Source organism: Trachemys scripta, chromosome 5, assembly GCF_013100865.1.
Source record: "Trachemys scripta elegans isolate TJP31775 chromosome 5, CAS_Tse_1.0, whole genome shotgun sequence".
Classification (NCBI taxonomy): domain Eukaryota; kingdom Metazoa; phylum Chordata; order Testudines; family Emydidae; genus Trachemys; species Trachemys scripta.
This window is the reverse complement of record NC_048302.1, coordinates 96,966,170-96,984,829: the sequence shown is the minus strand read 5'-3', so window position 1 is coordinate 96,984,829 and position 18,660 is coordinate 96,966,170. Positions and strand designations below refer to the sequence as shown.

The following is an 18,660-nucleotide window of genomic DNA, read 5'->3' as shown; positions in this document are numbered from 1 at the left end:
GCTCTGCTGGCTGTGCTGCCTCTCCTTGCTCACTCTGTTGTGGGGGAGGAGCTGTGTCCCACCTCTCCCTCTCTATGCCCGTTCATAAGCCAAACCCCTTCTCTGGTGCTTCCCTTTTTTACTACAAAAATTCGGCTTATGAACGAGTATATACGGTATGTTTTCTGATGATGTTTTAAAGAAAGTCACACCAGTGAATTGGTGGAAGTCACTTAAGCACTTGGATTCAGAGACTCTTGAAGTGATAATTTCACTTTTAACAGCAGTAGCTTCTTCTTCCGGTGTAGAAAGAATATTTTCTTCCTTTGGACTAATTCATTCCAAATTGAGAAATCATTTAGGACCTGAAAAAGCAGGAAAGCTTGTTTTTCTTTTCCAGATTATGAACAAACAGGAAAATGAAGGTGAAGACGACAGAGTTAGCTGCAGAAGCCAGTATTTTAAGTTTCTCGTGTTGACCTGGCTGACATAGTCGATCTAACTTTTTTTTAATTTCATTTAACTATTTTAGTTAAAAACAATTTGAACAAAAACAAACCTGATTTTAAAAAACTTGAATGTTTAAATTCAAAAATTCATATGCTTGTTTTTTTTAAATATTATATGTTTGCTGTTGAAGAAAAAAATCCAGACTACATAACATTGTTTTAGTTAAATAAAACCATTTAAATGTCCGTCTGGTGATGTTCTCCTCCTAATACAGCATGGCAAGAAAATCCTCCAAATATTAATGATTAACCTGTTGAACTGGAATAGTTCACCTCCCAATGACTTCATAAATATCTGCTTCAATTACCTTTGGTAAATGAAATAACCAAAAAATCATTCATTTTCTGATTTAGCTGTAAAACTAATCTGAAAAGTTTTCAAAATAAATCACTTAAAAATGTATAGCGTGTACCTTCTAAAAATGAAACCTACATCTGTCTCTGAGTTGTGAAGAATATGTATTAAGGCTATAACAACCAACAAGAATGCACTTTTATGTAGAAATCTATGATTAAATTGAGTCTTCCTGACTAGTGATTTAAATCAAATCCACCCTGGAGGGTTCTGCACTTGTGCACACGCATAAGGAACAGGCAGGAGCACCGCCAGCTTTTCTGCTGCCCTAGGTGGTGGAAGGTCCCGCCCCAAAATGCCGACCCTCACAGAGGCGGCGGAAGGTCCCGCCGCTGAAATACCGTCGCTGTCACCGCCCACCAAATTGTAGGTCGCCTAATGGGTTGCACCGGCCCTGGGAACAGACAAGAATAAGCCACCAATTCTGCTTAAAATACTACAGAATCCAAGTAAACTACTTAATCATAGATTCAAAAATTAAAAGCTACTTCCAATGCAGAACTTAAGAAAAAATTTCAAAAGCCAATCAGTTACTCTGAAATTGTTCTTAAATAAAAGTCCAAAAATTTGTGTTCTATTAAAAGTCTTGTGTTCCTGATATCATCTGAACTGTGATGGTGGAGATGTGTCTGAAAACCAGAGCACAGATAGCTTCTGGAAAGGATGGGGAAAGCGGATATGTTATGTCCAAGTTCCTCTATACTGGCATGGCTGGAGCTTAACTTTGTTGAACTAACCTGTTCTTAAAGAGAAGTCCAAAAACTAACCTGTTTTAACTAACACAATGTTCATCATGACTTGGCACTTAGTGTGGACTGGGACTGTTTACCGTGTCTTTTAAACATGACCTGTCCTTGTTTATCTTAGGTGCTAAGTTGTTGTGACAGGCAGATTTCTCAAACTATGTAAAACTTATGAATTCTGATTATGAACTTGATGTGTGTCATATGTGTTTAATATTCTATTATAACATTATATGATTATATATAATTATACATTATATATTATACAATTATATATAATATATAATTATATATATGTTTAACTAATATTATATTAGTTAAAACAAATTTCCTAAAATTATGCTTTTTCCCAATATAGGCAAGATTTCTCACTACAACTGTAGTGAGAAAGGTGGAGGGGGGGAAGTGGAGCTGAGTGTCACGGATAGAGTTCCAGGAATAAGAACACAAAAGGAAGACATAAGGCTATGCCTATGCTATAGGGTCGATGTGCGCATAGCCCCCTGCCTTAGATGCAGCTTATCCTGTCAGAAGGAGTTTTTCTGCCAGTGTATGAGCATCACCTCCCAGAATGACATTAGCTATGCTGACAGAGGAACTCTTTGGTTAGTATAGCTGCATTTATACTGGGGTTTTTGTCGGTATAGTTATGTTAGGCAGGTGTGTGGTTTTTTCACACCTCTGGCCAACATAGCTATGCTGGTTTACATTTTGAGTGTAGACCAAGCCTAAGGCAGTGTTTACACAAGAGTTGTGCCGATTTAATTATATTGTATAGTTTAAGTGGTATAACTACCCCTAGAGTGGCTGAAGTTATACTAGCTTAAATGTGCTTATACCAGTATAGCTTGGACAGAAGGGGAATAAACTGTACAGTCATAAGGCATCTTTTCAGTAGTATAATTGTCTCTACTCTAGGACTTATACAGATATAACCACATTGAAAAAATCACACTCCTTACTGAAATAGTTAGACCAGTGATCTGTGTGTAGACTGGGTCTTAGCTTAGGCTACTGTTGCAGCAAACACTATTTTCCCGTTAGAGCCCTAAATATTATTACAATATTGTCAGTGTTAAATATTTTTAACGTGAGATATTTAGTTTACATGTCTGGTTCTGAATTTTAATGGAAGAATATAATGAATTGCAAGTTATTTTAAAATTTGTTTTATTAACTCATTCAAATCTAGTCCATCCAAAGAACCATTCACTTTCTAAACTTAACCATGACTACGTGGTCCCAGGACAACTAAGCCTTTGACTGAACAGGAGAATATCAAATCAATCTGACAAATCTCCCTCAATGACAAGATGAATTTATCTCATACCACAGTCATGCTGTATAGAACCCTATTCTGAGAGGCAGTATTTGAAGCTGAGATTTTATTTAAATGAAAAGCTAAAACACCCAGAACTGCCACATGGATAGCTATCCTAACGAATTATTCTAATTATCCTCTGGGACTGAATAACGTAGTTTATCAAGAATGGGCCATAAAAGGAATTTTGTATTACAGAATACTGTTATAATGTCCTTTGAAATGTTTAAAATGCTTTTAAACCATTTTCCTCATGGTCAAATTGTGTTTAATTCAAGTTCTACACATTCTCACCCATCTCCATTGCCTCCAAAAGGCTGGCAAAAGGTATTTACGTGATGCAGCCCTGGACAAAGATGATGCAATGGATAACAGATGGAAGATATGCAGACACAATTTAATGAAAAGTAATGGCTGCAACACCGTCAGCAATCTATAACTTTGCAATTGATAAACTAAGACAATTTTATGTAGTTCATCTGTAAAATGCATCCAGTTAATCCAAATATCTGTAAGAAATACTACCAAGCATTTCCCTTGCTTTTCCACTCTATTTAATCATATCTTCAGCTACCTTAATTCCTGAAAATGTATTACTATTATAATATGTATTAAGTGTTTTGATCTCTCTCTGATGCAAATAACTCTTCGCTGAGCATTAACCTAGACATGCACTCATCCCAAACAGTTGACAAAAGTAATGTGTTAAGTGCTTGCACAAAAAAGGTAACTCTACTATTACCATATTCCTGTGACTGACTTACTATACTCACATATGGAATTTTCAGATTTGTATGATCTCCAGTTCTACTCAGTAGGCAGGTTCTGTCATTGATGTTTGTATCAATTAGCCTATGAGGAACATAAAATATTTTAAAGTATTTTTTAAAATTACTAAGAAGTAATTCCTTTACCATTTTAAAATTAATAATTGATTGTTTTTTCCGGGTATTTTTCATACAGTATCTAATGCTATGTATTTGCTTCTTTATGTATTATTTTTATATGGCGATTATAAAAAGTCATTGAGCACTAAAAGGGTAAATCATTTACATCAGCAGAAAATGTACTTTCAGTAACAGCACTTCATTATTCATAGGAAGGAACTGGGGCATGAAGCAGTTTGTCAAGTTTAAAATGCTTTCCTCAGTACAATGCACCTTCAAAGGGCAAAATAATGAAGCATTTATTAACAAACGTCAGCTTCACTAAGGTCTTTTTTTGCCTCTCTCTCCCCTTTCTCCAATATGGTCTCAGATTAGTTCTCTCCTCTGTTTCGGACTACTTTGCAGCCATGTTTACTAATGATGTAAGAGAAGCAAGACAGGAAGAAATCAAGATGGAAGGTGTAGAGCCAAATGCACTGTGGGCTTTGGTTCAATATGCGTATACAGGTAAGAAGAATGAAGAAAAGGGTGGTAATGTTTCTCTGATGTTCTGTCCCTAAGTGAACATCGTATTCCATTATTAGATTTCAGATATTTGGTAGAAATGCTGCACCATACAATTGAACTGCTTATTTATTAAAACTACTATTACTGCCATTATCTAGAGCAACTCAGTGGGATCTAGTTAGTTGTTAGTTGATGTCTAGTTAGTTGACAAATGTCAAAATATTTCAGATGCATCCTGATGGGCGAAAAAAGAATTTTTTTTCATAATTCTTTTGCACTATATTATGCAAGCTACTAATTTTTGGGCTGTTTTGTAGGAATGTTATTGTCTTAGTTCTGTAGCATGTTCTGAAAATAATTCTATGTTGTTTATGATTTTTTGGGAGGAGGTTGACAAAAGATAAAAGCAGGGGAAACAGAACTACCATTTCAACCACATTTCTCTCTCTCTCTCTCTTACTTAGTCTGTCAAAAAAACTTTTTTGTGTGTGTTCAGAAAAATCTCTTGTTGGAATTACAGTCAATATTCTTTCATAAATAATGAGCACCCTTCTTTTAATATTGTTAGGTCACCTTGAATTAAAAGAAGATAATATTGAGTGCCTGTTATCTACAGCTTGCCTTCTCCAGCTCTCTCAGGTTGTGGAAGCGTGCTGTAAGTTCTTAATGAAACAACTTCACCCATCCAACTGCCTTGGAATCCGCTCTTTTGCTGATGCACAGGGTTGCACTGACTTGCACAAAGTGGCTCACAATTTCACCATGGTATGTCCTTATTTGTAGCATCATCCATTCATTGATTTTTCTGTAGCAAGGAAAATATAGAGTATCTGCCTTCCTGAGGTAAATGTTGCTATCCCACCCCCACCCCCTAAGAGCCATTGTTATTATCAGAGCTATTTATATACTGTGACATTAAGTACTGCTTTCTATCTTGGTAGTGTTCCATTTAGTCAGAAAAAAAGTAATGGGTAAAATCTTCAAAAATGCCTGTGACTATTTAGAGAAATAGCATGGGTGAGGTAGTATCTTTTATTGGCCCAACTTCTGTTGGTGAGAGAGACAAGCTTTCGAGCTTACGCAGAACCCTTGTTCTGGTCTGGGAAATGTACTCAGCCACCTTCTATATAGCAACATAGGAACAAGGAACATATGTTCTTAGGTAGAGTCATGAGTAGCCAAATGCAAAAGTATAGCCAGCAATTAAGTGAGGGTTTGGGGATTTATTTGGAGCAAGTCTGATTCTCTGACATTCTTAAATTTCATTCCCTCACCAACATCTTTTGTTAATTTTTCTCCTTACCTCCCTCAAGGGTATAATTTTATGGTAACTCTACTATCAGAGAAGTGTAAGGACCTAAGAGGCATATCTGTCTGTGGCCAGTTAGCACTGCTGCTCTTTGCTCATGGGAGTTCCTAGAATTACGTGAGGTACTTCTCTCCACCTCTCATGATATGGCCTCTGCTGGTCTAGGCTCTTGGTAACTGAACCTAGGCAGGGGGGAAGGGATAGCTCAGTGGTTTGAGCATTGGCCTACTAAACCTAGGGTTGTGAGTTCAATCCTTGAGGGGGGCCACTTAGGGATCTGGGGCAAAATCAGTACTTGGTCCTGCTAGTGAAGGCAGGGTGCTGGACTTGATGACCTTTCAAGGTCCCTTCCAGTTTTAGGAGATGGGATACCACATCAGTAAACTTAGTATTAAAGCCTTTGATCCCGTGTGGTATCCCCACGTCATCTGAAATGTATGATTTGTGTTTCTTAATTGGAATTGGGGTAATTGAATCAGAAATCCATCAATTCTCCTTTTACCTTCTGAATTTTTGCTGAATGGAACCCGTTGTTTGGTTGTTTTATTTTTTATTCTTTTCCTCTGACTTAATGTCCAAGCTTACTATTGTTTGCAGTGTTGTTGTATCCACGTTGGTCCCAGGATAATAGAGACAAACTTTTGAGGTACACATGGAGACCTGAAGAAGAGCTCGGTGTAGCTCAAAAGCTTGTCTCTCACCAACAGAAATGGTTTACCTCACCCACCTTGTCGCTTCAAGTTTACTATGAGAGATTAGAATCAAATATCCTGGCATTCTTGTTGTGTGTGATTCAGTTCCCTCTCAGGTGGGTGGATCATTGATGCATTTAATAATGCATCCATACTAATGTTTATTAAAACACGTGAATGAATAGTGTGCAAATCACAGTATATAATGAGAAAAGGTTTCATTATGGTCAAGTATGGATTGAAGACAGAGCGTCAATAAAACAATCAGATGAGGCAGGAAGAATAGAGTAAAACAGATATGTATGATTATGAGAAATAGTATGCTTAATTGTGAGAGACTGAGAAATCATTGTACGTTATGATGAAAAAAATCACACAGAAATAGACTCCTTATTTCCTCCTTGCCCAAACAGTTTTTTTCTAAATAAATAATTGTCTTAATTGTGGTACTGTCTAGTCATGTTCTTCTAACATTTACTAGTGGAGTGCTAGAATCGGAAGGTTAACAAAATATTATTTGATGCAATTTAAAATATGAGCCTTTAGAAGGTGTACCTCCATCTGGTCTTATTATTTTGACAGCAACTGTTGGTTGTTGTCTCACTTCTTAAAAGTTAGTTTATTACTGACTCGACATCTTTCCTTTAGTAAGAAGTTGTTCAATTCACAGGAAAATAGTTGCGTATCTTTAGGCCATTGTTTACTTCAGTGGCACAATTACTGATTCTAAAGCTTTGCCATGAATCAAATTTAAATTAGCTGGATTTTAAAAAGCCATTTTCAAACTAATTAGTTGTGCCAGATGGATTCTTCCCAAGGCCTTTTTAATGTTGTTTAGTTCCAATGGAGACATGAAATTGAATTTTAGTAATAATGAGTAATACTGAAACAGTTCCTTTGGTTTGAAACTAATGTTGCTATGGAAACTGAATAGAAATGTATAGTCCAATTGAATCTTCAATTAAAATAAATCCCAAAATAATTTCATTTGTTTAAAAGCAATTTGAAAGCATAAAAATGTTTAACACTAATAAATACTAGTCACTTGATGCTCATGCCATTAAAAATATTAAAGCATCAGGATTAAACATACCTATAGTTCTGTAAATTCTGTTGTTTGTTAAAATCCATAAATTATTCATATGTCACAAATGATCATGGGTTACACTGAAATGACTCTGACTGGAGAAATTTCTGTTGGTTTTGCCATGCTGTTTTGCCTTTTTTAAAGGCACTTGAAATTTGAGGTAAATTAATAGTATAAAATATTTATATTTTTATTTCAATATATTCATTTTCTTTCTTTTGCTGCTGCTTTTTCTTTTCTAGTCCGATGGAAAGAGCAGTTCACCATGCAGACAATTTCACTGCAGTTAAAACAGCTACTCAGTTTTAATGCTGTCATATTGAAAAGCTATGAGTAAAACAATGAGTATTTTGATAAGCACCTAATTTAAACCATTGCTGTACTTTGAGACCAGCAGTTCACATGAAATGGGCATTTTCTCAAAATAAAAGATCCATCAGTGAATAATCTCAGTGGATCCAGCTCCACTAATGGACTTTCTCTATCTGAACAACATCCATTAGTGTCACTTGAAAGCGTTGGCATGGTTTCAGTCAGTGCAGTGTATTTGAAGTATAAATATAAGTAGGATTGATTTGAATGCTGGACCACTTCAAATTAAAAGTATGTATGTTGCTATTTTGCTAAAAGAACATGAGTGTTTCATTACTTTATTATTAACTATGTTGTCACTCAATTGATAGACTATTTATTCATTGTGACAAAGAATAAGAAAACTCTTCAAGATTATTGTCAAACTAGATCAGTTTTTTAGACTTCAAAATTTGACAGTGCCTGAAAAATCCTCAGGACATAGTAAGTGAAACACTGCAACAGTCTAAAGTGAATAGTGGTGCACATAATAGCATATAAACAGGCATTGTGGGCCTGATTCTGATAATGTAGGCATGTAAAATGCAATTACCAGGATTGTGTGTGCAAATGCACCAAATTAACCTTTTACACATACAGTTATCCTATTATATAAATATAATTTATAAAAAGTAATGGGCCACATGACTACAAAATTAAAAATGTTGCTAGACTAGCCAAAAGATTAATTTAAGTATCTCTGTATCAGGGCATAAAGTACAGAGTTTTTGCACGTTTGATTGTTCTTTTTCCAAAGCAGCATCTAACATAGTGTTTTACTTCCAACATCTTCCTGTTATATCAGGTCTGGGGACATCCTACATTTCCAACAAAGGTGACTGCTGTGATTTCTTTAGTTTATCCAGGAGATCAGAATCACATAATCTCCATTAACTTGATATCTCAAGTAACATCAAGATGCTATGCCATCGTGTCCCAAGATGAGCACAGTATAATTCCTCTATTTTGAGGACAGGGAGGGAACAAAATATAATAGATGCAAAATTTGTAAGAGTTGATGAATGTCATTAATTATTCTAAGATCAGCATTATTTTTTTAACTTAAGAAAATCGTTCATTGTGTGGTGATTGCTTTGTAGTAACAATACTTAGTACTTGTATAGTGACTTCATCTGTAGGTCCTGAAGTGCTTTATAAAAGAGGGTGAGTGTAATTATACCTTAATTTCCCATCTGTAAAATGGTGATACAAAAGTTAAGGCAAGGGTCTTGTAGCTACTGAATGGCAAAGCTAGGAAGAGAATCCAGAACTCCAAACTTTTCAGTCTTGTGACCTGTCCAGTGGCCTCTAATTATCCTCAATCTATCAAGGAAAAAATCAATTTTTATTCTCTTCTAGCTCATTTGAGAACAGTTGATAGTGTGCAGTAGTTATTCAATGAAATATTTAGCTTTTTCTCCCTTTCAAAAAATGCAAACCAAAGGGAAATGATTGTTTTCAGAGAAGAGGAAAATGGCTTGTATTTCTTTCAGGGCTTGAAAAATCCACTTGTCTATGGTGAATAGGAAATTTTCCCAGGCAACTTCTGCCACATCTAAGCTTTAATTTTTGTGTTAATTTTTGGTTTAAGTTGCTAGCCTTTTAAGTTGCAAGGAAAACCACCTGAACATGAAGTGATTATAAACCAGTGCTGTCCAAGTGTGCAAGAAGAGAGCTCCAGAATCTCTGCTGCAGCTGCTGCTCAGAGCTTTTTCAAGCTTTAAAGCAGAGTGAAAAGTGAACAGTCACGTCAGTTTTTATTACTGGTCTTCAGAAACACATGAACAATACAAAAATATTACAAGAATTGGATCAAGTTCAGCTTGCTGCTGCTTGAGTAATTCATGAGCAACAGCAGAGATCAATACTAACTATTTATGAGGAGAAGAACTCAGAAACAGAGGCTTGGAGCGGGATGGAAAAGCAGATTCAGCGCATATATAGCAACCAGAAAGGTATGCCTTAGCTGTGCCACTGTGGTGTAGACATATCCTTAGTGTAAGATAAGAGACAACAGATGGATACAGACAAATAGGGGAGTACAAGGAAACAATTAGACAATATTGGTCAACATAATAGGAAGTGATCTCCACTTACAGCATCCCAATTGTTGTCAAGTTTTTTTTAGGCATCATGGCAGAGAGGAGGGTTTTGAACATGGATAATGAGGTAGCTTTATGGACATTTATGGGGAGCACCTCCCAAATGTGAGAGGCAACAACGGAGAAAGCATGAAGACACTTTTTTAAAAATGTAATTAGATATTTGTAGACAATTGTGTGCCTTGTCCTCTTTTATATCTTTTAGTCACACTAATACATATTCAACTCGTTTAATCTTTCCTTATAAGTCAATCCATCCAGCCTTTTCAGGTTTTGTTCCTCTTCTCTGAGTTCCCTTATTTTGTCAATATCTTTCTGGTAATGAGATGCACAGAATTGAATGCAATACGCAATGTATTTCCAGAGCCATATTAAAAAAAAAAGTCATCTCCCTCCTCTGTGATGATATGTCCAGTGCTTATGCAATCCAAAACTGTAATGGACATTGTTATTGACATTTTGTATTGCAAATTCATATCTGATTTGCAATGCCATTTTCAACAGTATTTCTTTCTACAGCTCCCAGATTTTTCTCTGTTATTAAATCTGTGTTTTGAGTTATTGAATTATTTTTCCTCTGAGATACTAACTTGCATTTTTCCAAGATGAAGGTCTTTCCAATTTAGGATTTTCAGTGAATTTCACTAACATGCAGTTTACTGCTTTTAGATCATTAATGAAGATATTAAATAGGGTTGGTCTTAACACTAATCCCTGCACAGTCCCCTTATCGAACACACCCACTCCTGCGGATATTTTGGCTTTTATTTTTACCTCTAAAAAAACAAAAATATTTCAGCCAGTTTTCAGTCTACATGTGTTTGGATATCCAAACCGATTTCAATTAATTTTGAGAGTAAGATTACTTTAGAGATTAAATCAAATGTTTTTCTAAAATTCAGCTACATTATGTCTGCTAATTTTGGACTTGATCATGGAGTTACTACAAACTCTGAGTAAAAGGAAACATATAGATGTGCTGTTCCAGGAGCAGACCACATTGGGTACATCTACACTTCAATAAAAAACCTGCGGCATCAACTCTCAGAGCCCGTGTCAGCTGGCTTGGGCTGTGCGACTATAAAATTGCAGTGTAGACGTTTGAGCTTGCCTTGGCTCCAGCCCGAGGCCAAGCACAAACATCTACACTGCAATTTTAAAGCCCCCAGCCAAATCCTTGCAAGTTCAAGTCAGCTGACCTGGACAAGCCACAGCTGTGCCACGGGTCTTCCACTGCAGTGTAGATGTATTATTTTGAATCAAAGACTCTTTCCACCTTATGCCTTCTTCTTGTTCCCCTGCAAAGGAGCATGGAGGAACTGTGATCTTGCCCTTTTCAGTACTATTAAAAAAGCATTCAATTTTGGCAAAATATATTTGTTATAAGCTTCTTATTGCTCTTTTATTTTTTTGTGTTTTTTTTACCATTTGCACTTGAGTTTAATAAAGCTTCCACAAAACCTTCTAAAAATCCTGGTATTTTTAAATAATGTGCATTTATGGTTGGAAACATTTTATACTGTGTTTCTTCCTATCCTGAAATGAGGACAGGCTATTAGAAATGACAGAAGGGAAGATGTGGAGAATTGAAACCTATCAAAAAAGTAATTGTTGATTAAAAATAAATAAATTTGTAGCCTGGTGCAGTACTGTGAATCCTTTATATCTTCATTCCATTATCTATATACCTTATTCAGCTGTATTTGACTTACAAAACAATAAAAACAATTTAAAATAACCCACCAAAAGTTAAAGTTAGAACTGTTTTCCTGTTCATTTATTCATTGGAAATTATATTTGACACAAACCAATCCAACTATAATGAAAACCATTACAAACATGCCCATTACTGGAGTATGCTGTACTCTACTCAGCAAAATCTGCATCTCAATACATGGTGTTTCTACAACTTTCAGCAGCGGATGACAATAGTGGCCTATCCAAAGGTCTTCAGTGTTCATATTGAAAATACTTTTTTCTTTTTCAGGAGAATTTCATGGAAGTAATTAGAAACCAGGAGTTTTTATTATTGCCAGCTGCTGAAATTGCAAAGCTTTTGGCAAGTGATGATATGAATATTCCTAATGAAGAAACTATACTGAATGCACTGCTTACTTGGGTTCGACATGATTTGGAACAGAGAAGGAAAGAACTTAGTAAGCTGTTGGCTTACATTAGGCTGCCTCTGCTTGCTCCACAGGTAAATTATTACAAATATAAAACCATTAGCTCTTTCTTCCCATGGATAACATCAGTATTTTTAGGGGACATACTTATACTGTCTATGTGGAAGTTCCCCCAACTAGTAGTGATTTTGGTTTCTTAGAAATAGAGATAAATAAATGAGGAATGGGGAAGATCTGTAGTCAGTTTTGTATTTGAATGGATGAGAATGCCACCTGCACTAGGGTCATTAAAATAACTGCTCTCATTGATTTCATTAATAATATTTAGCACTTATATAATGTCAAAGGGCTTTACAAACTGAACACTTGCAACATCCCTGTAAGGTACGGTAAGAATTATCTCCATTTTATAGATGGGAAAACTAAGGTATTCATGAGCCTTTGACATATACAAATAAAATTCACTAATCAACATCTATGAACTGTGACCTTCTTCAATCTCTTAATGATTATCTTTAAAGCACTTGTATGCACCTTGTGTCCTCTTTATGATCATTAGATGAGTTGGCTAGAAGGCATTTGCTTTTGATAACCTCTACCCCGATATAACGCGACCTGATATAATACGAATTTGGATATAATGTGGTAAATCAGTGCTCTGGGGGAGCGGGGCTGTGCACTCCGGCAGATCAAAGCAAGTTCGATATAACGCGGTTTCACCTATAATGCGTTAAGATTTTTTGACTCCCAAGGACAGCGTTATATCAAGGTAGAGGTGTACTTACATTTGAGTACTCCATAACCAGTGGCAGAACTTACTGAGCTGTGGGTCCCTGCATTTGTAATTCACTTTCTTTAGAAACTTATTAAGGTCAGAGTCCATTGACCTTCAGGAAATAAGTTAAGGCTTACTTATTTTGTTCAGCATATGTTTAACATAAGTATTTTTTCACGCAACACACTGTCAACCTCTGGAACTCCTTGCCAGAGGGTGTTGTGAAGGCCAATACAATAACGGGTTCAAAAGGGAGCTAGATAGATTCATGGAAGATAGGTCCATCAATGGCTATTAGCCAGGATGGGCAGGAATTTGCCAGAAGCTGGGATTGGGTGATAGGGCATGGATCACTTGATGATAACCTGTCTGTTCATTCCCTTTGGGGCACCTGCCATTGGCCTCTGACAGAGGACAGGATACTGGGCTTGATGGACCTCTGGTCTGACCCTGTTCTTATGTTCTTAGCTATTTTTATATTGTTCTTGTCTTTTAATCGACTGTAATTGAAACATCTAGAGTCCTTGGAAATAGAATTTACAGAAATTAGTAAATAAATATAAAATCAAGAGAAATTGGGCGTGATCAGTACTAATTGGACACTAAACATTAAGGGTAAAACACCAAAACAATACTTGATTACAACCACTATTGTGTCTCTCACTTTTCTTCCATCTTTTGCAGATGTATGCTGGCATTTCTGATTCTACATTTCTATCACCTTTTTCATTTATTCCATTTTTTCAGATTCCTCAAAAAATGAAATTGAAGTATTTTTAAAATGAGTGTTAATCACACATAAATCAGGAAATTGAATTAAGTTGCAACAACAGCCTTCACTCTGACCCATGAGGGTGCGTTATAGTATAATGTTTTGTTACATGATCACACAGCAATGGGCAATGTGACATAGCAAACACAGTAAAATATAATGAAACTGTTTCCAATTTTATGGTAGAAGGTTCAAAGCTGTTTGGAAGAAAGGAGACAGAAAATTGGAGGGCTCACTAAAAGCCATTTTGTTATAAGTAGAGATGTGGGGACTTAAACTCACAAACTTAAAAAAAATTACAGAGCATTTGAAGTAGGGGATTGCTCGTTGGAGCTATGCCATCAGCGATGAAGGTTTGTCCAAAATATTGCATTGGGCATTATGCGAGGTGGACAGATCCAACGTGAACCCTGAAAATGATGGCTAACACAGGCAGCAAAGATGCAGGGCAGCAGCTGCACCTAGCTACCCGAGGCAAAGGAAGTCGCTGAGAAAGACTCAATGGCTCAGGTCATACAGCATGAAGCCAGTACTGGTAGACTAGGAATAAGGTTGCGTTACTGCATCTCCATCTCATCCTAGGACGAGATATTTCCCGGGGTAATCATTGGCTCTTTTTTTTGACCATGAATAACCTAGTACTCAGTACCAGGGTTAAAGCCCCTGCCTTATTTTCAGCTGTAGATGCCCCGTCGGTGCCGTCTTCCCTCAGTGCAAACATGATGGATTCATGCCAAAGCCCCCCTAGGAACGCACGTCCACTGATGTCGACAGGCACATTTGGAGTACATTGTGACAATGCATGCAATTGTATCTGGGATCTCCAGCAGTCCACCAAAATTGCAACTTGGAATATTGCAACTCTTCACAGGCATGGTCATCAGGTCGCTGTCTCACCCGAAATGGACTGTCTTGGTATATCAATCGCAGGACTAATAGAAGCAAGGCTGATGGATCACAGACATCATGAGGTGGACGATTCTTTCCTACTGTATTCTGGCAGCCCCAACCATTTATATGGTGTAGCAGTACTATTGCGACACGAAGCCAAGTCCTCCCTGACAACCTGGATGCCTATGTCTCCTCATTTACTAATTGCATATCTTAAACATCAACACGGTTACTTCACTGTCATAGTAGTCTGTGTCGACAGAGGAATCTTTTGACTAAGCCCTGGTCTACACTATGAGTTTAGATCGACTTTAGCAGGGTTAAATCGAATTAAGCCTGGACACGTCCACACGACAAAGCCCTTTCTTTCGACTTAAAGGGCCTTTTAAACCGGTTTCTTTACTCCACCTCCGACGAGGGGATTAGCGCTAAAATCGGCCTTTGTGGGTCGGATTTGGGGTAGTGTAGACGGAATTCGACGTTATTGGCCTCCGGGAGCTATCCCACAGTGCTTCATTGTGACCGCTCTGGACAGCACTCTCAACTCAGATGCACTGACCAGGTAGACAGGAAAAGCCCTGCGAACTTTTGAATTTCATTTCCTGTTTGCCCAGCGTGGAGAGCACAGGTGACCACGGAGGGAGGGGGAAGCAAATGAATACAGAACAAATCTGCAAAAAGAAGAACAGGAGTACTTGTGGCACCTTAGAGACTAACAAATTTATTAGAGCATAAGCTTTCGTGGACTACAGCCCACAGAACAAATCTGGTCCATCTATTTTTTACATCTTAGGCTGGCAGCAGACGGTGCAGCATGACTGATAGCCCTCGGCATCTTCTGGGTGCTTGGCAGAAGATACTGTACTACGACTGCTAGCCATCATCGTCAAGACGGTTCAATAGGACTGCCGGCAGGACTGAGTCTCCAGGAGACAAAGCATGTCTGCCCAGGTGCCTATGATTGAACTGGAGTATGACGACGATGGATACCAGTCATACTGCACTGTCTACTGCCAAAAGGCAATTAGCTGCTGCTGTGTAGCAATGCAGTACCATGTCTGCCAGCACCCAGATGACATATGGTGACGGTGAGCTGAGCTGAGCGGGCTCCATGCTTGCCGTGGTATGTTGTCTGCACAGGTAACCCAGGTAAAAAGGCGCGAATTGATTGTCTGCCGTTGCTCTGACGGAGGGGGAGGGACCTGACGGCATGTACCCAGAACCCCCCGCGACACTGTTTTGCATCATCAGGCATTGGGATCTCAACCCAGAATTCCAATTGGCGGGAACTGTGGGATAGCTACCCACAGTGCAACGCTCCGGAAGTCGACGCTAGCCTTGGTACTGTGGACGCGGTCCACCGGCTTCATGCACTTAGAGCATTTTATGTGGGAACACACACAATCGACTGTATAAAACCGATATCTATAAAACTGGCTTCTATAAATTCGACCTAATTTCGTAGTGTAGACATACCCTCAGTTAAAGATAATTTCTGTGATCAATTGGAACATCTAGTATGCACAGTCCTTCCACATGATAATCTCGTGATCTTGAGTGACCTAAATGCAGTGACTGGCTCCCTGTGAACTGGGTTTGAACAGGTCATTGGTCTTTATGGTTCAGGCACACCCAATAATAACTCTTGCCGCTTGCTTACATTCTGTGCCTCCCAGAATCTTTCCATTCTTGGGTCATGGTTCAAGTGGCGACGCTTACACCAGATGTCATGGATCTCTCATGATTGTGTCAGTCAAAAGGAGTTGGCCCACATCATTACACACGATAGGCATATCTTCGCCTGCTGTAGAGTTTATTGTGGTGCAGAATGCGCGGCGAACACAGATCACCATCTAGTGGTTACCCGTATGGTGTTGATGTTCCAATGAGCAGGTAAGCCCTCTCTGATGATGAAGTTTGACATCTACGCACTCCGTGTGCCAGGTTTAGCCAACAGGTTTTGTATTGATGTCAGCAACAGATTCTCAGCTCTAGCTAATCTGCCAGACGACATGGAGGTTGCCTGGTTCCTGTTTTCTTCTCCCCTCAACCAATCTACTGAGCAGACGATTGACTATAAGCATCCAGCACGTCGACCATGGCTATCGGAGGAGGCCTTCCAGATAATTAAATTGAAGGCCTCAGCGCGCCAGCATGGTGATAAACACACTCATAATCAGCTGAAGCGAAAATTTAACACCCTGGCACGCCGCAATCGCAAGGCATATTATAACCAAGTGGCAGATGATGTTGAATTTGGCTTAGCCAGGAGAGACTTGCCACCAGTATTCCACGCCATTCACAACCTCAGTGGTCAAGAGGTAGTCACTACAAATGGTATCCTGAATGCTAGCCAAGGCCATCCATGTAAATCGGATGATGACATTCTCTCACGCTGGGTGGAACATTATCACAGTGCCCTGAACCATCCTCCAGCTGCCACTTGTTCAGAACTGGAGGATCTCTCAGTCACTGCGGTTCTGGATCCAGACATTTGTACTGATGCACCAACATTGAATGAAGTGAAGTATGCCATCTCTAAACTGAAAAATGGACGCGCAGCTGGTGCTGATGGCATCCCCTCAGAGCTGCTAAAATGTGCTATTGATCCTGTAGCAGCATCACTTCTGGCCATCTTTTGTCTGGTATGGAGAACTGGAACCCTGCCAACTGCCTGGAAGGATGGTATTGTGATCTCACTCTATAAGGGCAAGGGACTGTGCAGCGAATGTAAGAGCTACAGGCCAATCACCTTGCTCTCCGTTCCAGGAAAGGTATTTGCGCATGTTTTGCTGGCATGCCTGGAGCCTTTGCTACATCGGAAGCGTTGTCCCCAACAGTCAGGCTTTATGAGGAACAGTTCCAAATTAGATGCCATTTTGGCCCTTCGGTAGTTGTCAGAGATAAATCATGAGTTCAGGAAGCACCTGCACATAGCGTATGTTGATGTTAAGGCTGCATTTGATTCAGTAGACCGTGTCACGTTACGGAAGGCCTTAAAGGGTGTAGGTGTCCCTACTACTCTGCTGGACTTGATTAGAGAACTGCATAATGGAATCACTGCCCATGTTTGTCTGGGGAACTGGATGTCAACGCCTTTTAAATCAGTATCTGGTGTTAGGCAGGGCTGCGTTCTGGCCCCTGCACTCTTTTGTCGGCCAATGGATTTCATAATGCATCATTCTGTTAGGTCGATAGGCATTGAGATTGGTGATCTCTCGCTCACAGACCTTGACTACGCTGATGATGATCTTTTAGTACGGAGCCCCGACAGGTTTCATGAGGCACTCCAGCATATGGAGGGGGAGTCAGCTAAGATTGGTCTTCATGCTTCATAGTCAAAGACAAAACTGAAAAATCTAGGACCAGGTCCACCTGCGACTCCAATCTCTTTGAACAATGAAACTGTCAAATCAGTTTCCAGCTTTGGGTTCTATACTTACGGTACTATCTCCTCCAATTCTCACACAGAGGTTCTCCATCAGATTGGCATCGCACATCTGCCATGGGCCGTCTACAACAGATATGGAATCAACATCATCTTAGTATGACAACCAAGTTCAGGATTTATTTGAGCTGTATCCTTCCATACTGTTGTACGGGTGCGAAACATGGACACTATACTGAACAGACTGGACAAAGCTGAAGGCATTTTACACAAAATGTCAACGTTGTATACTGGGTATAAAGTAGCATGACTTCATCTGTAATGCAGATGTTTATGGTTGTTTGGGACTACAGACTACTAGCGCCATTGTCCACAGGTGGCGCCTTATGCTTTTCAGACATGTCGCAAGGATGCCACAGGACATTCCAGCGAATGTCGTTCTCCGGGTGGCTTGAAACATCCGGGAGAAAATTCCACGAATCGAGGAGTGGAGGTGGCCCAGTACATGAGTTTATCAAGTCTGTTCCGATGTTTGACTCTCAGACCGTCAAGCCTTTGCGGTTGTGCAGGAATGGACCAAATGGTGAACTATCGCTATGGCCAACTATCTGGCTAAACGAAGAAGAAGAAGAATGTTATAGGACTGTAGAGCTAATGGCAGCAAAACTTATAATGGAACCTCTATTTCATCAGTTTTATTTATAAAAATTTATTTGAAGCTACCATTGTACATTCTGGCATCCCTGTTTATTGACAGAAGCAGCATCCTAGACATCTGGAAAATCTTGTTGCTGTTGCAAAGGCTTGTGACATAGTTGTTTATTTGTATTTGTATTATGTGTTTACCAGGTTCCAGTGGCTAGTAT

General features: G+C 38.8%; 1 protein-coding gene across 4 annotated transcripts in view; it reads left to right on the top strand.

Annotated features, from left to right (window-relative positions):
- Positions 1–18,660, top strand: part of KLHL5 (kelch like family member 5) — a 108,557-nt gene that overhangs the window by 52,335 nt on the left and 37,562 nt on the right. For all 4 annotated transcript variants that reach the window (XM_034771128.1, XM_034771129.1, XM_034771130.1 and 1 more), the window contains 3 exons: positions 4,165–4,301; positions 4,870–5,066; positions 11,830–12,042. In XM_034771128.1, the coding sequence (XP_034627019.1) occupies positions 4,165–4,301; positions 4,870–5,066; positions 11,830–12,042 (547 nt within the window). The remainder of the gene's footprint in view (positions 1–4,164; positions 4,302–4,869; positions 5,067–11,829; positions 12,043–18,660) is intronic.